Source organism: Amblyomma mixtum, chromosome 10 (assembly GCF_055824585.1).
Source record: "Amblyomma mixtum isolate Tamu chromosome 10, ASM5582458v1, whole genome shotgun sequence".
Taxonomy (NCBI): domain Eukaryota; kingdom Metazoa; phylum Arthropoda; class Arachnida; order Ixodida; family Ixodidae; genus Amblyomma; species Amblyomma mixtum.
The window spans coordinates 56,954,344-56,977,929 of NC_143021.1; the positions used below are offsets into that span (position 1 = coordinate 56,954,344).

The 23,586-nt window shown below is 47.0% G+C and overlaps 1 protein-coding gene across 1 annotated transcript in view; it reads right to left on the bottom strand.

Moving 5' to 3' along the window:
- The window catches only part of LOC149325863 (uncharacterized), a 267,673-nt gene that overhangs the window by 22,572 nt on the left and 221,515 nt on the right, over positions 1-23,586 (bottom strand). The window contains exon 19 of the mRNA XM_089562465.1: positions 285-357. Within this exon, the coding sequence (XP_089418591.1) occupies positions 285-357 (73 nt within the window). The remainder of the gene's footprint in view (positions 1-284; positions 358-23,586) is intronic.

The window sequence follows — 23,586 nt, forward strand, 5'->3', positions numbered from 1 at the left end:
AGATTCCCAGCCTCGACACAGTTTTTTTAAGTAGTAGCGGTCTTGCGGCCCGGTAGAGCGCGGCAGAAACGGTTGCTATGGCAACGGCGCTTCATCTGTTTGACCTCGCTGCGGCTAAAGGTCAACCATGGCCGCCGCCGGGAGCTACGCGACGGCTCGAAACCTGGCGCAGAATTGCTTCCGCAAAAAAATGAACAGCGCTGCACAGGAAGCTCGACCGTGCCGACCACGCGCATTCCGGCGTACAGCGGCCGGGAATGTGGGGCGCAGTGGGGCGGACTCACCGGCAGGGCCGGGTGCACGCAGACTGGCAGCTGGTGAGCCACAGGTGCCGCTTCATCTTGTCCGTGCACCGCACTGCGTGGCACAAAAGCAAGGAGGCGCAGTGGGTCTTAGAAAAGAGCTGCGTTGTATTGGCTTTAGATGGCACACAGGCAGCTAAGGCCATCATGCGCCAAGCACAAGGTATGGGAAAGTTTTCTGCACAATTTTATAAAAAAAATGAAAACTGATCCGTGATGTAGAGGGCCTGAAACGTTAATTTTCCTACCTAGTGATAAATAACACAATAAGAAGCGAAAACACAAGCAAATAAACATAAAAACATGGTGGAAGAGGCGGTAACAATCACCGCCTCATTTTCTTGGGCAAAAAAACGTTCGATTTTTTTGGCAAAAGACATCAGCATTATCAGTGTGAACGATATCACTAGGTAAGGCATTCCACGTTTCGATTACCTTCGGAAAAATTAAAACTTGGAGGTGTTACAATTCGCCCAGTATGGACTTATGCACTTAGTAAGGTTACTTCGGGTGGAGTGACGGTGTTGTTTTTTTAAGTAATCCTCCTTAATTATATTTAATCAGCTGTGATAAAGGTTGAAAAGGAATTTCCTTCCAGCCGTTTTACGCCGGCAAGAAAAGGTTGAAATTTGAGCACTGATGCGCATGGTTGTTACGCCTTCATGACGAGATTACTCCGAATACGTAAATCGTAGTGCTTCGGACTGAATTTTTTCCAACTTTTCTATCAGGTACGCTTGACATGGGTCCCAGATTATGTTCGCACATTGAAGAATAGGTCGGACTAATGCTTTGTAGGCGGTTAGTTTTATGTGCGATGGAGCCTTTGATAGTCGGCGACGAAGAAAAGGAAGTCTAGTAACTTCTGCAACCATCCTCCCCCACCGTGGGTATGTGCCATTCAGCCTGAGGACATCATCATCATCATGATCAACTATCCTTGGCTGCACAAGGATGCCGAGGCTCGCAAACAATCGCCTCAGCCTTCTTCTCAGGATGGGAGTGTTGCTGAGATGTGGTCCATAAAATCGAATTGTTGTGATAAATTGACCCTATTTTATTACATTCAGATTTTGTTTAAAACGCCTGCTATCTACGAAAACTTCAAAAGCAGTGAAATGTGAACAAGTGCACGTTCACATAAGCCGAAAGTTCGATGGAATGGTATGTGTTCATTACAAAAAAACTCTAAAATGCTCTTTCCTCAGCGTTTAGACCTTTCTGCCTAAATATAAAACACGGTTTCCGGTTAGCTGATCGTCACATAATTCGCAGTGGGGCTTCTTTTGTTTTGCTAGTCGGCAATTTATGTGTGAGGTTTGAGTGTCCTATACAAACACGGCACATATTTATTCTTTCTAAATCGTAAAAACAGCAGGGGTGGTGGCGTCGCAATTCTAGTTGCAAAGCACAAGAAATGTGAAATTTTGCCGGAATTCAGTAAGACCACCGTGGATTATGAAATCTTAACGCTGAAAAATAAACAAGAAATAATTTCTGTCTTGTATCGTCCACCAACTGGGAATGTTGCACGCTTCTTAGAATTTTATGAAGACTTCTTGGAATTTATTTGTAAAACCAACCTTAGGCTCATCAGTGGTGGTGATTTTAACATAAACATGTTAGAGAAAAATAACTGTGTTCGTGACTTTAGCACAAAACTGGTTTCATCTGGTTTCATAAATGTGATTAAAACACCAACTCGAATTACATGTTCTACATCATCCATGTTAGATCTCATTGTTACGAATCTTGACACTGAAATTTACAATGCAGGCACAGTTGCCTGCGACGTTAGTGATCACTGTCCTACTTTCTTAACATATCGCATTGATTCACTGGACAGGAATGTGAAAAGGGAAACATTTTTTGTTCAGCGCATTACCGAACGAAAGCTAATCTCGTTCAAGAATGAAATCATGAACCAAGATTGGTCTGCCGTGCTAAAAAAAGTGGATGCGAATGACGCGTATAACGAATTCATAAATCGTTTTGTGTGCATCTATGCTAAACATTTCCCTTTGCAAACTATCGTACCAACAAAAAAGATTAAGAAACCATGGGTCACTCGAGAACACTTACAAATGATCAAAAATAAAAATCGTCACTTTCATTCTTTCTTGCGTACACGTTCAAAAGAAACTCTAAAGGAGTTTAAAATATTGCGGAATAAGCTAAACGCTGAGCTTCGGAGAGCCAAATCATTATACTATGAGCAGTTATTTGAAGATTGCGCTCGACAACGCCCGGATGCTGCATGGAAAGCAATAAACACTGTTTTGGGTCGTAAGAGTAAAAGTTCCCTTCCGGATGTTTTAACACATGAAGGTGGTGAATTGAGCGGTAAAGCGCTTGCGGATTACCTTAACAATCATTTTGTGAGTATTGCAAATCCTTGTGACTATCCTCCAGATACAACTGGAATCTCCACTAGTACAATGAAAACAATATACCTTCAGCCTACTGATGAGCAGGAGATTTATAACACTTTCATGTTGCTCCGAAACAGTAAGGCGCTTGATATTGAAAACATTCAAATCATGCCGATAAAGTATGTATTGACCTTACTTACATCCGTACTTGCTTACATATTTAATTTAATACTGGATTCGGGCGTCTTTCCTGAAAAAATGAAATGTGCTAGGGTTTCTGTAATCTTCAAGGGCGGCGACCCAAACTTGGCAACAAACTATCGCCCAATTTCAGTCCTCCCTGTATTTTCTAAGGCACTAGAAAAGATCATTTTTGCTCGTATAACTAACTTTTTTGACAAAGAAAACATAATAACAAATGCACAGTTCAGTTTTAGGAAGGACAGATCGACAGAAACTGCTTTACTAAAGTTAAAAGAAAATATTTTACGAAACATAGAAAGTAATTTGTTCTCGTTGGCTGTTTTCATAGATTTCAGCAAGGCTTTTGACTGCCTGGACCATAACATTCTTCTATCCAAAATACAAGCTTACGGAATCCGCGGCACGTGTCTAGCTTTGCTGAAGTCCTACCTCAGCAACAGGTTTCAGAGAGTGTTTCTCAAAAACTGCAGCTCATCCCTTTTTCCGATAAAAAGTGGCGTACCCCAAGGAAGTGTGTTAGGTCCGCTGTTGTTCAATACATACGTTAATGACTTGGTGAATATTGATAATACAGTAAAACTAGTGATATATGCTGATGATAGTACTATTCTTATTTCTGGCCCTAATGCTGATGGTTTAATCATGCAATGTAATGAATTTTTAGCTAAGCTATCTACATGGTCCAAGTTAAACAGACTTCAAATCAATTGCACTAAAACTAAAGCTATTATATTCCGCGCTAAAATCAAATTAGTCGAAATAAATCACACTATAACCTATGAGCACCAAGAAATTGAAATCGTTGACAACCATAAAATATTAGGTGTACATTTTTCCTCGCATCTAACCTGGGATGCTCACATTGATCACCTTCGTAAAAAACTTTCCTCGATTACAGGAGTTATATCGCGCTGTCGTACAGTACTTCCACCCAAGATAAAACTTCAAGTATATCATGCTTTGTTTAACTCTCATTTAAGATACTGCAGTCTAGTTTGGTGCACAACCACAAAAACCAATTTAAATAAACTCCTGGTTTTACAGAAAAAAATCATCCGTTACATAGCAAATATTGAGCCCATGGAAACTACAAAGAGTGCATTTGAATCATTCAATATCATAAGTGTAGACAAGTTGTATGAATTTCACCTATTACATTCAATCTACTTTTCCTCCCCTGAAGTTACTAACCTTCTAACGTCCTTGGCATCCTTAGAGCGACGAAATATTAGCGTGCAAACAAGAAATGTTGATGCGTGGGCAGTTCCTCATTTTCGTACATTTTATAAATATCAGTCACTTACCCATAACCTCCCTACAATACTAAAAATACAGACACACAGTAGGCTTGAACAAAAAACAATTACATTCCTTTTTTGTGCAGTTGTGATCCATTAATTTTTGTTTGTTGTTTCCGTGTATGTGCTTTTCAGTTGTTTTATTTTGGTTTCAGTTCATTCCTGGTTGCTTTATGTTATTGACATCATTATTACTTGTCACAGTAACTGTTTTATTATTACCCTATTACTGTCTTCCTATGTACTATTCATCTATTATGTTTCTATTCTTTACGCTGCTGCCTTGTATTGGTCTCTTGGGCCTCGTCAAGCTTTTGTGTAGCTTTTAGCCCAAGAGACCATCCAGTTGTCTTCTGGAAAATAAAGATGTATTGTATTGTATTGTATTGTATTGTAAGTTCTTTGAAACTTTCCTGGTGGGCTCAGCGCTTCCATTCACCTAAAACGTGCTTTACTAAGTGCAGTTTGTTATTCGCCTCATTCTTCCATACGGACTGCCACTTATTTCATGTTACGCTAAACTAAGTTAATGCAATCTTAAACGGTGTATTTACTTTTTTTTTAATTTTCTTGTCAAGAGCTTGAGCAGTGTAGAAGCGTGCTGTATTGCTTACTTTAATTCCGATATGACTCCGTGCCCAGCACATTTTTAGAAGTGAAAGGAGACTCGTCCAAGCAAGTGTTGAAGAAAGTCGTCCAAATATCATGAACCTGTAGACAGTCCTTTTTTGCTCGGCGAGAGCTGGAACACACTATTCAAGGTGATTTAACTGACGTTCAACTACACACCAACTTTAGCGCCAATTTGAGGGAGCGCCACTGCACGACGTCTCAGGAAAGGAAACTTCAAGCTTTACGGCCGTATGGAGCGAGGAATGTAGAACAAGACCTGGTCAGCCTTTCCTCCGACCAACCCTCAACCGCCGAGGCATCCGTCCTCTCCCGCGGTCGGAACTTTAATACCGGCCGTGCACCGGACAAAAGGAAGGTAATCTGCTCTTTTGACAAGCTGTGAACCGGTTGCCGTCATCAGTCCGGAACGAAGCACGCACCTGCGCCACGGGCGTACTTTCAAAATCGCTAGAAGACACGACGAGGCTCTCAGTTCTGAAAAAACAACTCATCAGAAATATACGCCGCAACAGTAGTATTGTTCTACCCGCCGAAAAACGCAACGCTACTGTGCTGCTAGACGAGAAAGACTACGGCGAAAAAATGCGTCGCCCGCTTGAGGACCGAACAACATATGCCGCCTTGCCGCGCGAGCCTACAAGAGTGCTCCAAAGGAAACTACAGGAGCTTCCGGCAGACATCTTCAGGTTCGTGCCTCCGGACTGGAAGAGGTTACACTGTCACCTACTATGCACGAATGGCTCTGCGCCTGCTATATATATGGGCTACCCAACATCCACAAACAAGGCGTGCCGTTGCGCCCCATCGTGTATTTCAGCAAATCTCCACTTTACAACTTTTCCAATAATCTGCAGAGTGTAATAAGTTCTTTGGCTGGTGAAACCTCCACAAGTGTGGTCAATTTCTGCGACTTTGTTGGTTTGGTTTGGTTTGATTTGTGGTGTTTAACGCCTGAAAGCCACTAAGGATATGAGAGAGGCCGCAGTGAAAGGCTCCGGAAATTCGACCAACTGGACTTCTTTAACGTGCACTGACATCGCACAGTACAAGGGCCTCTAAATTTCGCCTCCATTGAAGTTTGACTGCCGCGGCTGGGATCGAACCCACGTCTTTTGGGTGAGCAGCTGAGCACCATGACCACTGAGCCACCGTGGCGGCGGGGGACTTAGTTTAAAACGTACGCTATGAACAACTGGACGAAGGAGATATAATGGTGCGCCTCGATGTCACGTCACTGTTCACCATCGTGCCGGTCAGCCTGGCCGTTTATAAGTGCAAAAGAGCTTTTGCAGAAAGACACCGCTGTCGCAGAACGCTCTCCTTTTGACGTCCCAGACATTTCTACTCAGTTTCTGCCTGAGCAATACGTATTTTACATAATGCGCCAAGTTTTACTCGCAGGCACATGGCACTGCCATGGGTCCCTCCACTTTCGTAACGACAGCAAATAGTGTAAAGGAAGCATTAGAAACATAATTCTGAGTAAATTCACACCCCAATCCAAGCTTTTTTGCCGCTACGTAGATGACTGTTTTTGCATCCTGCACAAAGAGGACGTCTCCCGGTTACTGCAACCATTGAATGCATTGGAGCTGAGACTACAGTTCACGGTCGAGTATGAACAAGATGCCAGTCTCCCGTTCCTCGACGTATGGGTACAACGAAAGGGCGATGGACTATCCTTTAAAGTATACCGGAAACCAACTCCCACAAGAAAGAAGTTAGACTATGATTCAAATCACCCGGTTTCCCACAAAATATCCGTTGAGTCGTCTTTGGTGACGCGTGCGACGCGAATCTGCAAAGAAAAAGACGATTTGTCATCTGAACTTCAAACTATACGCCGAGACCTTTCGTCTAATGGCTATCTTGACCATTTTGTGGAAAGGATCCAAAACAGATCTTGCACCCGAGTTCTTCCAATCATAAGGTTTCCACCGCGAGTGCTGGTATTCCGTATGCACGTGGTATAAGCGAAGCTTTATCCCGTATTTTCACGCTGTATAACCTACGCATTGGAGACGTGCTTTCCAGCAAACTTCGAAGTATTCTGGTGAAAGTCAAGGAGTCCCTGCCTGGTAACCGCTTTCCTGGCGTTGTCTATCGAATCGCGTGCGGTGATTGTAACCAGGTTTACAAAGACGAAAACGGAAAATTGCCCAGAAAAATGAAAGAGCATCAGCGCGATGTCGAAAACCACTAGGTGGCTTCCAATGCGATTGCCGAGTGCGCGCACGAGAAAACGCATGATATCGACTGGGAAAAGGCTGCTATTATATTCGAAGAGCGGAACCTGACGACACGCCTTTTGCTTTAGTCATACTTCGTCAAAACGACGCCTGATACTAGGAACCGGAAGGAAGGGACGATGCCACCCGTGTACATTCCATCATTACGTCATATTCTGCGCATTAAAGCCTCGAGAGCCTGCCATTTTAGCCTCATTGCGAATAAGGAATCGGTACGGGTTCAGAACAGTCACATAGTTTTTACTTTGACTAGGTCAGTGACCGTTATACTTTTACTTCTACTAATGCCTGACCAGATGAAAATTCGTGAAACCCGTCACTATGCCAGCAGATTTTGATGTTTTGTCCTTGAGCTGTGGCTGTTACAATGTTGTATCTGATGTGAACAAGTATTAGTGTTATTTCATTTCTAGAGGGAAGAACAGTAAGAACTGCGAGAAATCTCGCAGTTCTCGTTTAGTATGCGTTCAACGGCTACACCGACGGCGTAACATTCGGTAGTGAAGATTGATGCACACTGTAGAAGCCGTACTATTTCATTCCAATTCCCTTGTACCACTGTGCTTCCAACGTAAATATCTGCTTTTGAGCCACCTGCTCAAAAAGCTGTGAATGGAGTGTACTTTTCCTCGAGTGAAAAAAAATTATTGTATTACGTGCTGCTGTGTATTCTGTTGTTTTACGGAACTGTCTGAGAAGGAAATTAAAGATTGCAAGAAAATGGTATCATGGAAGCAGTGGATGTCGTCTTCGAGCAATGCCAGATATTGTGCCTAGAACGCCGAGGTTTTGGCACATCTCTTCAAAACTCAAGAGCAGTGGTTTGGTAGTTTGCGGTTTGTTGTTAGTGCTCTTGATGGGCATTTTGTGACTATGTGGTGACAGATTTGTTTACGCAGAGAACGGATATTTAGAATGTATACACACCTCAGCATCCTTCTTCTGTCCGTAAGTAATGGTTCGATAGTTTCTACATAAAGGCTGTTTATGGGCGACGTTCTGTAGGCACCAGTGGAAAGACGCAAGCCTAAATTATGTGCTGTGTCCAGTCGTTTAAGATATTGCCACCTAGCATTGCCAGGTGGCGCATAGCTGCTGACGACGACGAAGAAGGGCTCGCGCCGTGTGGAATCTGTCGCCCTTGCTGCCCCAGCTTGCGTGGCCTTGTCTGTCTTCGCACTTGTTATTAAAGCCCCCCTTCGTCAACAAGTACGTTACAGTTTGGTGGAGGTGCGGGGTACCCGTGAGCCCATGCAAGAGACCCCTCCAGGCAGCCGTCGCGCCAGCCCTGTACCACTCGACACCCCGGTACACCGCTTCAGTCGGAGGATCCAGGGACTGCCTTCGGAGGTAGGACTAGTAGAGAGCGGCGCCATGGAGACAGCCGCTCCTTCTCCTCTGCAAACTGCCGCTGCCGCGCCATCTCACTACACCCTGCAGACTCCGCGGATTCCCAAGACGTTCCGTGGGGAACTTCTTGAGGATGTGGAGGACTGGCTCCTTCATTTTGAGCGCGTAGCTGCGTTTAACCAATGGGACCACGCAGCCAAACTCCGGAACGTTTACTTCAGCCTCGAGGATGGTGCTCGCACCTGGTTTGAGAACCGAGGGGACGTTTTAATCTCGTGGCATGAGTTCCGTCGTCGGCTGCTGGAGGCCTACACAAGCGCTGATCGTCGTGAACGAGCTGAGCGTGCACTACAATCTCGCATCCAGCTGCCGAACGAAAGTGTCCAGATGTACGTCGAGGACATGACGCGCCTTTTCAGAAGAGCTGACCCGGCCATGCCGGAAGACAAGAAACTCCGGCATTTGATGCGTGGCGTCAAAGAGCAGCTTTTCGCAGGCCTCGTGCGCAGCCCACCATCGACCGTTGCTGCATTCCTTACAGAGGCCACAACGATGGAAAAGGTGCTGCAACAACGTTCTGCGACCTACGACCGGCCCGTGCATGCTGCTGCTGTCACCGCATCGTTTGCTACCTCCGGGAGCCACCCTGACGATCTGCGTGAACTTATTCGCACCATCGTGCGTGAAGAGGTCCTGAAGTTTTGCAGCCCTTCGCAGCCAGCGCTAGGTTCGATTTCTGCTCTTGTTCGCGAGGAAGTGCAACAGGCGTTCAGGGCTCCTGCTGTCGAAACACCTCCTCTACCAGGAGAATGCCACCGCCCCACCTATGCTGAAATTGCGAGGCGCCCGGCTGCGGTTTCGCCACCACCGTTTCCGGTAACGCCTCCTGAGCCGCGGTCCTCAGTGCCACCAGTGCAGTATTTCGACGATCGCCGAGCGCCCTTGCGGAAGGCCGATGTCTGGCGCACACCTGATAACCGGCCACTCTGCTTTCACTGCGGAGAACCAGGACATCTCTACCGTAACTGCTGTTATCGACGTCTCGGTCTGCAGGGCTTTCGAGCCGATTCACCCAGACCCCGGTTTGGCCATCGGCCCCCTGCCATTGAAGATTTCCTAGCGGAACAGCGAATTTCAGCCCGCACGCCGCATCAGCCGCGCTCATCGTCTCCGAGGCGCTCTTCCCCGAACCCCCACAGCTCCTCGCGAGCACCACAGGGTCGCTCGCCCAGCCCTCGTCGGGAAAACTGAGACCGGCGACCTTCGGGGGCGAGGTCGCTGGGAGTCGCTGCGCTGAAGACCTCCCGTCGCCGCCGCTACGTTCCGACCGTGAACAGATGGCACCGTCATCCGACCTAGACAGCCCCGTTTCTTTGGACATACCTGTTCTTCTCGACGGTCACAGAGTCAGTGCATTAGTGGACACCGGGGCCGACTATTCAATTATCAGTGATAAATTGGCGACTCTTCTGAAAAAAGTGCTTACTCCATGTTCTGTGGTGCATCTTCGTACAGCCGGTGGCCATCTCGTTACCCCAAAGGGCATTTGCACGGCTCGCGTTCAGATTCATGGATCTACGTTCGTCATCAGTTGTGTAGTTCTGTGCAATTGCTCCCGCGATCTCATTATCGGCATTGACTTTCTGCGGGAGTATGGTGCTGTGATCGACCTCCGCCACCGAATCATCAGCTTTTCGACCAGCCAAGCCACCCACCTCGCCGACTCATGCCACCGCAGTGCCGCCCTTCATGTTTCTGCTGACAGTGTCACGTTGCCGCCACGGAGCAGTGTTTTGGTTGAAGTCGCCTGCAACGACTTGCATGACGCAGAAGCAGTCGCCGAGGCTAACTGTTCACTCCTGCTTACTCAAGGCATCTGTGCCGCTCGCAGTCTACTAACGCTTCGTAGTGGCCGATCTGCGGTGCTGGTCACAAATTTTTCTAATGAATACCGACATCTTTTTGCAGGAACCGCTATTGCTTCTGCCGAACCTTTTATCGATACTCCTGTTTGTTTTGCTTCCGCGGCAGCCGGCACTGACGAGCCCTCCCTTGAAAACGTCCACATAAACTGCCACCTGCCTCGGGAACAACGACTGGCTTTGGAGCTTCTGCTGAAGGAATACAAGCCGTGCTTCGCTTCTTCCTCGAAGGTTCGTCAAACACCCATCACGCAGCACCGCATCATCACCTATGACGACGCTCGCCCTATACGACAGCAGCCTTACCGTGTTTCTGCTAAAGAACGGGCAGTTATTCAAACCCAGGTTCAGGAAATGCTTGATGATGGCGTTGTTCAACCTTCCCAAAGCCCGTGGTCTTCGCCTGTCGTCCTCGTTAGGAAGAAGGACGGCACTCTCCGGTTTTGTGTCGACTATCGCAAACTGAACAGTGTGACCAAAAAGGACGTCTACCCGTTGCCGCGCATTGACGATTCGCTGGATAGATTACGGCGCGCTAAGTACTTCTCATCTATTGACTTGAAGAGCGGCTATTGGCAAATTGAAGTAGATGAACGGGAGCGCGAAAAAACCGCTTTTGTGACTCCAGATGGCCTCTATGAATTCAAAGTGCTTCCTTTCGGTTTGTGCTCCGCCCCGGCTACGTTTCAAAGGATGATGGACACCGTCCTCACAGGCCTCAAATGGCAAAGCTGTCTTGTCTACTTGGACGACGTCGTCGTTTTTTCGGAAACGTTTGATCAACATCTCCAGCGCCTGCGGGCTGTCCTCGACGCTCTCCGCTCGGCTGACCTTACCCTGAAGCCCCAGAAGTGTCATTTCGGTTACGAAGAGCTCAAATTTCTGGGTCACGTTGTGAGCGCTGAGGGAGTGCGGCCGGACCCCGAAAAGACTGCCGCCGTCGCGCGCTTTCCCGTTCCAACCGACAAGAAAGCTGTCCAGCGCTTCCTGGGTCTCTGTGCGTACTATCGGCGCTTTATTGCGGACTTTTCCACGATTGCCGAGCCGTTGACGCGTCTCACCAGGAATACCACCTCCTTTGTCTGGACCTCTGAGCAACAGACCGCTTTCTCTACGCTCCGCCAGCGCCTTCAAACATCTCCCGTTCTTGCGCACTTCGACGAAGATGCCGATACCGAGGTTCACACCGACGCCAGTAACATCGGTCTTGGAGCTGTCCTTGTTCAACACCAAGAGGGCCTTGAGAGGGTTATCGCCTATGCTAGCCGTACTCTCTCCCGCGCCGAGAGCAATTACTCCACGTCTGAAAAAGAATGTCTTGCGGTCGTGTGGGCCACCATGAAGTTTCGCCCTTATCTATACGGCCGCCCATTCAAAGTCGTAACCGATCACCACTGCCTATGCTGGCTGGCAAATTTGCGAGACCCATCTGGACGCCTGGCACGCTGGAGCTTACGGCTCCAGGAATTTGACATCACTATTGTCTACAAGTCCGGCCGCAGACACGAAGATGCCGACACACTGTCGCGTGCACCAGTTGATCCTGGCGACGCAGCGCCCGATGACGACAGCGGATTCCTTGGTACGCTCACCGCCTCCGACCTACTGACCCGGCAGAGGGCGGACTCGGAACTTCGCCCTCTCATTGACGGCCTTGAAGGTAGCGATACGGCTATACCTCGCCACTTCTCTCGACGTCTTGGCTCCTTCTGTTTGCGGCAAGGCCTCTTGTACAAGAAGAACTCGAGAGGCAACGACAGACCTTACCTTCTGGTCATTCCAGCCGATCTCCGAGGTGACGTTCTTTTCGCCTGCCACGATGAGCCCACATCTGGCCACTTGGGTTTTTCACGTACGCTCGCCAGAGTGCGGAACATGTACTACTGGCCTGGACTTTCTGATGATGTCAAACGCTACGTTAAAAGCTGCCGAGAATGCCAGCGCCGGAAAACGCCACCACTTAAGCCGGCGGGTTTTCTCAAGCCCGTTACAGCCCCTCGCGCTCCGTTCGACCAGATCGGTATGGACCTCCTCGGCCCTTTCCCTTTGTCGCAGGCCGGCAATAAGTGTATCATAGTTGCTACCGATATTTGACTCGCTACGCCGAGACCAAGGCGATCCCTCGTGGCACAGCTTCCGAAGTCGCGGAGTTTTTCATGCACAACATCGTCTTGCGACACGGCGCCCCATCGCACGTCATTACAGACAGGGGGACGGCGTTTACAGCGCAGCTAATCGACCACATCTTTCGGCTGAGCTGCACAACGCACCGCAAGACCACAGCCTACCATCCGCAGAGCAATGGCTTGACCGAAAGATTGAACAGGACCCTTTCGGACATGTTGTCCATGTACGTAGATGTCCAGCACAAAACTTGGGATGAGGTCCTGCCGTATGTCACCTTCGCCTATAACACCGCCCTGCAGGAAACTACGCGCTTTACACCGTTCCGCCTTGTGTACGGACGTGAAGTTCAGAGCATGCTTGATGCCATGCTCCCGTGCCCAGAGGATGACCAACTCGACCCAGACGCCCAACAATTTGCCCAACGTGCTGAAGAAGCCCGTCAGCTGGCCCGCGTGCACATCGGGCAACAGCAGAGCACCGACGCGCGCCGTTACAACCTTCGCCACCGACAGGTTGACTACAAACCCGGTGACCAAGTCTGGGTATGGACTCCTGTCCGTCGCCAAGGCTTGTGCGAGAAACTGCTCTGCCGCTATTTTGGCCCTTACAGAGTGATCCGGCGTGTGAGTGACGTAAACTATGAAGTGGTTCCGGACGGTGTTGCGGAACCCCGACGCCGACAGCCCAGCTCTGACATTGTGCACGTTGTACGGCTTAAACCGTACTATACTCGGTGACGCAGACGTGTTGATGTCTTGGAACGGTTCACTTGCGGAACTTTGCTCGTTTTTTGTTTATTTTTTTCGTTACGTCGACAGCGCTCTTTTTTCATAAGGGGGGGAATAATGCCACCTAGCATTGCCAGGTGGCGCATAGCTGCTGACGACGACGAAGAAGGGCTCGCGCGGTGTGGAATCTGTCGCCCTTGCTGCCCCAGCTTGCGTGGCCTTGTCTGTCTTCGCACTTGTTATTAAAGCCCCCCTTCGTCAACAAGTACGTTACAATATGATAGTCTGGCTGACTTATAATACTGTACATCCATTATCCAGGGCAGAGCGCAATATAGAGCGGTAAATTAGGAAGAGGTATGCCCTGTGGGCACCCCAGTGTTTTCTGGACAGTACTTTCAGTATCTTCACGGGTAGAGAAGCTTTCCTTTTAAACACGTTTGTGCGTGACAGGAAAGTGACCTTTCTGTTAAATGTCATGTCTAGAAATTTATGTTCATTTTTTGCGGGTAGCTTTCTTTTGTTCAGGTGCAGCGCAGGATCTGCCTATATACCTAGTTTGAGTGAGAACTGAATTCTGATTTCTGCGGTTTCTGTGGAGAAAACTAGAAACCATTTCTATCTGCCCGTGTTGCCAGTTTCTTTATTTTTAACTGTATTTGTCTATCACATGTTGATACGTTGAAAGATGTGCAACCTCTCTGAAGGTCGTGCACATAGACTGAATACATAACGGACCTTGAGATTATTCTACTAAGAGAGTTCATTTTTACAACCAAGAGTGTTGTGGTTAAGGTACAGTCCCAGCAGTGCTCCATTTTCCTGAATGAAATTTCTCGAAAGGGTTGTACCTAGACGTACGTAGAATGAACGGTTAGATAAGAAGACTTCTGGACTACTCAACATCCTGCCTTGGATGATGCTAAGCTCGGCAAGGTCTTGAAGAATCCCGAGCCTCCAGGTCTTGTCATATTCCTTCTCTAAATAACAAAATGCAGCAAGACTGTGTTGTTTATGAAAAAAAGTTTCTTGACACCCCCAAGTGACCGTCGGGGCCATGATCCTCGAGGCGGTGAGGAATAACTGCCTGCAAAATATGCCTTGTTCTCCCAAGGAGTTCCTCTGCATCAGGAACAGTGGCGGAAGCAGGCTGTTTCCCACTAGATGTGATTGCCGCCGAGGAAACTACGCGTACCCATCTCCGCCATGTCATCCAAGGGAAGAAGCACTTCCTACACCGCGTCCACCTCACCCACTCCAACTCTAGCTTTGGCCAAGCTGTGCAGCTTCTGGCTCTCCCTACTATTAATCAGCCACAGAAACTACTGCCTCTGACCATTGCCCCCAGGACACACTCGCCTCTAAATGTGGAGCAGTTTGTTCTAGGCGTCAATGCAAACAGACGCATGCCACAGGCAGCGCTTATGCAAGTTACTCTCGCCTACTTTACCGACGAATACACGAAGCATACCCACATCTTCACCGACGAATAAACTACGCAAGAAACTTCTCCATGTGGCCTTTATGTGCCCTCAACAAGCCATGTTCTTACTGGCTGCAGCGGAAGACATCCTCTGATGGAAGACATCCTTTCTTTCTTTAAGAATCTTTCTTTAAGAATCTTTCTTTAAGAATCTTAAAAGCGCCTTTATGGCTGGCTGGGAAAGATTGGCCAGCATTTCATAGTGTATGTGATTGGTTCCTTGGGCAGTTTTTTTGCCGGCAGAAACAGCACTCTACTGATTTCCGGGAGGTTTATTAATCTACTGTATTGTTTGTTAGTACCTCCACCTGTTGAGTCTTAGATTTTTGGCCTAATTTATGTATTTTAGAAACGACTGGGTATGAAGTGACTAACTAGAAACTGCAGCGAAGATCTCTCCTAATATGTCTGCCTGTTTCATTATACTATTTTGTGTACCAGGTGTTGTTAAAAGTGGAATTGTGAAGATTACAAGCTGCCATTTCATTTTCTCACCTGCTCACACAATTTTTTATGCGATTTGAATCTTTTTGGCTCGAGCATAACTCTGCCATGATGCTTTCTCGGCACTACGATGGACGTGCCGAGCTTTAGCTCTTTCCTTTTTAAACTTACGAGGCTCTCTTTTGTAGGGTACCTGCGAAAGATACCCCAGACTTTGTGTTGTCGCTTTTTTGCATCCTTACAATCTTGTGTCCACTACACTGTGATTTTTCCTCAGTATTCCCGAAGACTTAGGAATAGCTAAGTTGGCGGCAGCTAACATACAATCTGTGAACTTTTCATTTAGCTTATTGATGTGAAGAATTTCTATGGTTATTGTTTATAATGCGGCTTCTGCTCTAAACAGTTGTCAGTCTGCTAAAAGAAGCTTTCAGCGTCGCGGTTTTGTTGGGAGCAAATCCGGTACAGTTGTTAAACTACTTATTACGGGGAGGTTATTGCTGCATTACGGATTGTCAATTACATCCCATTTAAAACAGCTAAAAAGCAAGGGCGAAATAAAAGACGAATCTGAACAGCTCTTTTTCCTTGTGGATGGGGAGAAGTATGTGGTTTTACTGAAGTTTAACAGACAAATAATATTGCTCAGAATAAAATCCTCTATAATTTGACCTGAGGTGTCCATTTTTTCATTCCCCCAGAAGGTAGAATGTTCGTTAAAATCGCCAGCTACCAGATAAGGCTCTGGTAGCGGCTATAAAGGGTCTTCTAATTCATGCTTTGTTACTGTTAAGTGAGAGCCAAGATATATACAACACACTGTTATTGTTATGTATATAAGCAGTGTGGCTGCTACAGCTTCAAATTTAGCCTTTAGTAAGAACTCACGAGCTGGGACGTCATTTTTTAATATCATGGCAACGCCGCCTGAGATCAGACTTGCCCACTCTCGGCCGCGGCGAAGGACTGTTTCTTGAGCACAGTTGTGTGCTGGGGACCCAAGTTTGTTTCCTACAAAAATAAGGCCAGAGGTTACAATGTGGCTGAGATGTCTTTTATGTCACTTAAATTATAAAATAATCCCCTACAATTGCAGTGTATTAGGAACTCCATAATAAATTTTGGGGACGTATTTTGAAAACCTCTGTCCCTATTTCTTTAGGGCCGGTTATTGGCATTTTCCCCATTTTTCCATAGCCTTACAAGAGGCTATCACAATAGGACTTTTCCTTGACTTCAAGAAAGCGTTTGATTCCATCAAACACAATATATTGTTGCAAAAGTTATACAACTATGGAATCAGAGGAATCGCATTTGACTTAATAAAAAGTTACTTAGATAGTCGACAACAATACGTGCAGATAAACCAAGCAAAATCAGGTCTAGGAACAATAAAATACGGGGTCCCACAAGACTCCATCTTAGGGACCTTACTGTTTTTGTTTCATATTAATGACATTATCGATATTCCACTTACGCCAGACATAATCCTGTATGCAGACGATACTAGTGTATTTTTTTCTGGAACAGACTTAGAAATGCTTCAAAGGCAAACAAACAGCTGGCTAAGCAACCTATCACAATGGCTTAACATTAATCAATTAGCCTTGAACACTAATAAAACAAAATACATTATTTTCCGTCCCAGAAATAAAGCCATCAGTAGAGAACCTATTATACAATTTCGTGGGGAACACCGAGAACGAGTAAACTCTCACAAATTTCTGGGGGTTATTTTTCAAGAAAATTTGAGCTGGTCTTTGCACATAGAAAAAATACGAAAAGATATTTCCAGATCAATCGGAATTATCTTCAAAGTAAAGAACTTACTACCAATGTGGTTAAAAAAGCAGTTGTATTATAGTCTAGTTTTTTCTCGTTTGCAATATTGTATTCTTGTATGGGGAACTACGACAAAAGCAAACATGGAAAACCGGCTTATACTACAAAAGCGAGTCATACGATTAATAGAAAACTCTCCATATAGAGCCCCCTCAGCCCCACTTTTCGAAAAACATCAGATATTAGTAAGGTGGAAAGTTGGGCGAGTTGAATCTTATTCATGATGAAGTTTAGCGCCAAAAACGAGGACAAAGTAGGAGTGCAGACACTCGCTCGTGTTGTCTCTTCACTCCTACTTTGTCCTCGTTTTTGGCGCTAAACTTCATCATGAATCAGATATTAACTATAACGAATATCATGAACAAAATAGTAGCTTTGAAAATATATGATCAAATAAAAATGGACCCGGCTGGGATCTCGCAAGCTTTTTTTCTTTAGAGACCACGACCATAACCTTCGGCATATGATCTGTAGAAAAGAACTAGTGCGTACGAACTACGGCACACAAACGCTAAAATATCGAATCGCTGATCTTCTAAAAAAGTACCCGGGTATTATAGAAACCATTCACGACAATCGTTCCATGAAAGCGTTTAGCAAAAAGCTAATCCATTTCTTTTTGTGACATAGCAATGGCTTACTTTTTCTGCACATATCTGCCCTACAAAAAAATCCATGTTTTATTAGAAAAGAAAACCTTACTTTGGATGGCTTAGTTAAGCTTTTCATGGCTTTTGTTATGTTCAGTGACACCGATATTTGTATTTTATGTGCAATTCTGTGTAGCAATGTTGACTCGCGAATATACTTTTCGCAGCATTTCTTAATTATGTGCCTTAAGTGAATATGTGCTGTTTTTCTTGCGTTTTCTTTTTTTGATGTTTTCGTGTATAATGTTATATGCAATGTCTCTTTGGTGTTATGGTCTGTTTTTCTTTGGTTAAACCTGCCCACTGCTCAGTGGTAGTGTAAAGGGGGCGGACGCTTCGTCAGACAACATTTGATTGCCTTTTTGTTCGCCTCCTCGGCAACCAAGTGTTGTTGAAATAAATCTGAATCTGAATCGGAATATGTGAGACAGTTGCTGCGTAATTTTTTTTCCTGAAATACAATTTTAATTTTCTTCATTACGGCCCCTCTTTCTTCTTTCAACCCCCTCCTTCCTCCCTTCCTGTACGGTGAGGTTCGGGTGTCCACCGTTCTGCCAGAGAATTACTGCGCCATTTCCTTTCCTCAAAAAGCGTTCCGTTCAAAGGTCTTTCCAACCGGCAAGGCAACGCGCCGAACGGGTGGTGGCGTTCTATGGACTCCTTGGCAGCGCTACAACATGCTATCGCGCTCCACTCCTAATGGCAAAGGTTAAGCGTCATTAATTGGCAGTTAATTTGTATTTAGTCATTCATCAGCTATTATCCAATAATTAGCACTTTGTCGTTAGTAATTACTCATTAATTATGTGTGACTTTACCAGTGCTGACGTGACCAGCGCCACAGAGGCAGTCAAAGTGGTGCGCAACGAAGTGCCCCTTGAATTTTTTTAAGGCGAAAGCCTTTAATGGCTCACACTGTCGTGATCAAGACGTGTCAGCAAATTTGTCCGCGTTTCAGATTGGTCGAAATGGTCGTGACGTCACTCCGCGCGAATTTTTACGGCTGTCCACCGAAATATGTGAGACAGTTACTGCTTAATTTCCTTTCCTCACATAAATTTTTCATTTTCTTCATTACGGCCCCTCTTTCTTATTTAACTCTATTTCCTCCCTTCCTCTACGGTGCGGTTCAGGTGTCCACCGAGATGACAGACAATTACAGCACCATATCCTTTCCTCGAAAAGCGTTGCGTTCCAAGGGCAACGCACCGCGAATAACGGGTGGTGGCGTTCCGGTGGACTTCCTGGCAGCTCTACAACACGCTGTCGCGTTCCACTCCTAAAGGCAAAGATTAAGCGTCATTAATTGGCAGTTAATTAATGCACCAACTAAATCTGAAGTGAACAACCGCGTAGCAGAATGCAGCACTCAGGCTGCCGCCTTTCACAACTTTAGCCGCTAAAGGTCCTCGTAATTTTTTTTTTCCAGTAGTGCCACGTCAGCGCTAATGCATGAAGCCCGCTTCTCTGTCTCTCTCGTCACCCTATGCACGTACATATTCCGGTGTTCATTGGCCCAGGGAGCCAGTTACACTTCCTCTCCTTAAAATAATCTGAGTGTAAAGCGTTGTCAAAAGACAATGAACAAAATGAACACTGACGGCCTATGGATTCATTGCGCGTTTCTGGCACAACGTTCTCAATGTCAACGCATGCAGCGCACGTGTCACTACCTCCACGTAGCTTAAAGCACGAATGAGTTGTCCGCTGTTCTAAGACGGCAGTTATGCGCCTTTCCCATGCTTTCGAAGCTCGAGGTCATTTGACAGTGAAAACTAGGCACACGGCGATCGACACACGAGGTCTCGTAGTGAAGATTTCGCTGCAAAAAACAACTAACTGAAGACCAGAGACGCAGCTGCATGGATTGGACACCAAAGCAGACGCTCGACATCCTGTACATACCGCCCAGCTTCCGTTGGCTTCACGTGCGCTCGTCAATGCTGAAATGCACCATTGAGCCACCTAGCGGAGATCAGTCTGCGGGTTGTCGTCTATCGCCTATGCGCACCGCCCACGAGGCGGTTTACATGTGGCAGCCTTGTATCCTACCCGTGGTGGTGAAAATATTTTTAGGGGGTTGCAGCGGCGGGTGGAGCTCTCAGTACGGAACCCCATTGGCGTAGGCGCTGTCCGCGCTCTTTCGATGAGTTCTTTTTGACTCGTTTCGTCCGAGCTGTTCAGGGCTGCCTCCCACCCCTCCTGCGTTGGCTGGTTATTGACAGTGATCGCCTGATTTCGTTGGCGGGCTGATACCATATGGTGCAGGTCCGCCTTCTCCCCGAAGAATTTGCAGTGTGAGTCAAACGACTCCGGATCTATTGCGTGTAGTCTTCATGGCTTGTTGCAAGCGTTGGTCTGTAGCTTTCGGAGGTGTAGTTCCTCCCCTTTGTCCAGTGTCTTAGCCGGCGGAGGGTAGACCCGACGGGATAATCATAAGTGGTGAAGTATGTCGTTATATATTAGTAGAGGGGTAGGAGGTTCCACGACATTCGCAATGGGTGCCCGCGGGAGAAATGCTCGGGCTGAAGCATGTGCCCTCTCGTTTTCTGCAATGCCTTGGTGACCTGATACCCATATTAAGTGTTTGTGTGTGGGTTGGTAGCCACGGGTGTACCCATCTTGCAGGATTTTAGCTGCTTTCGGTGCGATCCTGCCTCTGAGGTAATTGCGATACGCTGTCTGGGAATCTGTAAGAATGTATTCCGAGCTAGTGTGTGTTGCAGCTAAAGCAATCGCCACTTCTTTCGCAGCCGGTATTTATTTATTTATTTCATATACCCTGCGGGCCATTGGCATTAGAGAGGGGTGTGGTTACAGGAAAAAGAAAACATAACAATACAATAAACGAAATGGGGCTATTATCAAAAAAGTTACAGATGTGTCTAATCATACAATGTTAGCTAAGGCGTTCTTGAAAAGCTGGTGATCTTTGATGGTTGGTGTTGGTGCGGGAAGGTGATTCCACTCTGCTGCTGTTCGAGGTAATAAAGACTGAAAGAAAGCGTTAGTTCTGCAAAATGGGACACTGATTTTGTAGGGATGATCTAATCTTGATGATAGGTGATGCGTGGAGAGATTAAATCACTGCGCAGGTGTGGATGATGAAAGATTTTATGGAATAGGCAGATACGAAACATTTTGCGACGTGAGGCTGAGGATGGCAGATTAAGGCTTGATTTCATTGAAGATATGATAGCGGTCCTATTATAGTTGGAGAGAATGAAGCGGGCTGCGTTATGTTGTACCATTTCTAGTGAATGAATAAGGTTTTCATGACTAGGGTCCTAGATGGATGCGGCATATTCTAGTTTTGGACGTATTAATGTCTTGTACAATAGCAGTTTGAGGGATGAAGGAGCTCTGGCGAAGTTGCGGCGGATGTAACTCAGCATACGATTGGCGTTGTTAACTATGTATGTAATATATAGAGACCAAGTGAGAGTGGAAGTGATGTGCACACCAAGATACTTGTATGAGTCTACTGATTCTAAGGGAATACTATTCAGGAAATAAGTGGGGATACTTCTGTCAGTCCTGGATACGCGAAGAGATTTACACTTATTGATGTTAAGTTCCATTAGCCATGTTTTACACCACGAAGAAACAGCGTTTAGGTCTGGTTGAAGGGTAGTTATGTACTGGCTGCATGCTATTTCTCGGAAGATTACACAATCGTCAGCAAATAAATGGACATGTGAGGAAACAGAAGGAGGCAAGTCGTCAGTGTAAATTAGAAAAAGAAGAGGGCGAAGGACGGAGCCTTGCGGGACGCCGGAGTAAACGGGATTTGACTGAGAGTTCTGATTATTGGCTGACACGTACTGCGAACGGTTAGCCAGTACTAGTCCGTTCATTGTTTTATTTTGGTGCACTACCAGGACGGCCGTCATTCCCTGCTCGGGACCCGCAGCATCGACATAGAGCACGCACTCGCGCCCGCCGTAGTGCCTTTTCATAGCTTAGGCTCGTGCTTGTCTTGACTGGCCCTCTCCATGATGTTGGAATGTCGTTTTTATCGTCTAGCTGTCGGGGGCAATTGATGTTTAAATCAGTGAGGACTTGTCGGCCACTCCGACTAGTGGAGAGCCGTACTACCTACGCCGTGAGGTGTGCCTCTATTAGCTCGTCTATCGTGTTGTGCACTCCCAGTCGTAAGAGCCGGTCCGTCGATGTCGCGAGAGGGAGGCCCAGTGTCTTCTTGTAGGCTGTTCTGATTATGACGTCTAGGTTCCTGATGTCACGATTCTTGAGGCGCAGGTAGGGTGCATTGTAGACGACGCGGCTTACGACGAAAGCATGCACCAGTCGCAGAGTATCTTCTTCTCGCATCCCTGATTTCCGCGTTGTTATCCTGGCGATCATCCTGGCGACTCGCTCGCTCACGAGCCGTAGTTTCTGGAGGGTGAGGAGGTTTTTGCCATTGTTATTTATGGACAGACCTAGTATCTTGAGGGTCTGAACTTCCTTGATGGGCGAGTTGTCAACGCGGATGTTGATGATGTCCTGATTATTGCGTTGACGGAAGACTGAGTCCAGATTTTTCGGGAGAGCAGGTTAGTCCACACGCCCGTGCATAATTTCAAAGTGTTGTTGCCGCTGTTTGTAGTTGTTCTTCAATCATTTCCATAATTCCCGTGGTTGTCCAGATGATTATATTGTAACGTGGCGGCCAGCCGAAGAATGAGGCGTGGTGAACCATGAACGAGAGATGATTTAATGGCCGCTGGCCTAGCGCGAGCGCTCCGTCCCGCGCCACTGCCAGCTTCGTCTTCGTCACACTACCCGCGGCCTCCGAGCGATCGTCCCGATCGGTGACGAACAGACGGCGAAATGGCGATGATCTTGAGTGGGGGGTTGAACAGTATGTAGAAGACTGTGCAGTGCTGGCCGCCACGATGAGAAATAAGAGAGAATGAGTCCCGGTCCACGAAGCATCCGGGCCGTAGGGTGCCAGAAGCTGACGGCCGAGGCCCTTCGACGCACCGAACGGCAGGGGCAGGGGGGCGGTGTCCTCATGTGTGGGCAGGGACTTGGGTCTTGTGGGTCTTGGGTCTTGTGGGTCTTGGGTCTTGTGGGTCTTGGGTCTTGTGGGTCTTGGATCGGTTGGGTCTTGGGTCGTCGTGTCTTGTGGTCCGGGCGGGGGACGGGGCAGGGGTGAGCAGCGAGGTCGGTTCAGGTCAGGCAGGCTGGGGCACGGCCGTGCGGGGCGGACCATGTACTCACGGGCGCCGTCCACGGCAGGCGCAGGACGCCGAAGCTCCGTGACTAGGATGGCGATGAAGGGGCCCCAGCACTTCCACCAAATGTAACGTGGCGGCCAGCCGAAGAATGAGGCGTGGTGACCCATGAACGAGAGATGATTTAATGGCCGCTGGCCTAGCGCGAGCGCTCCGTCCCGCGCCACTGCCAGCTTCGTCTTCGTCACAATATCTACCCAATAACAATGAAGTTTTCGTGCACGGGGGATCACGCCTCTTGTCCGTAGCTTCCAGAGTGCTGTTTAACGGACCTAAGGTGGAGGTTCCATGTACACCTATTTATTCATGTATGTACAGACACTGTGAATTCTCTTTTGAGAGTAATTACCGTAATTACCACCGTAATTACAGTTTTAAGATTAAAAAGCGCAGAAGTAATAGTTTGTACCGTTATTTTAATTTTGTGAAATGTAAAACTATCTACAACAGCCCAATGTTGAAAAAGGGCAAGAAAATATTTTTTTTCGGCAGCACAATGGGAATAAAGGAGAAGGAGCGTCCCGGTACTGAGCCAGCGTATCAGAGAGAGAACGTGGCGCTAGAATGGCCAGTTGCGTGTGCATAGTTGTCTCTGCACTAGGGTAGTTGCATCCCAACCACGTCCAGGTTCGAGGTAGGCGATCGCGGATCGGCCTAGGATAAATCTGTCTAATAGACTTAGCAGGTTTTTTCCTCCGGCGGCGGCATAAACTTGCGAGTTAAAAACGAAGGCTTTGTTAAT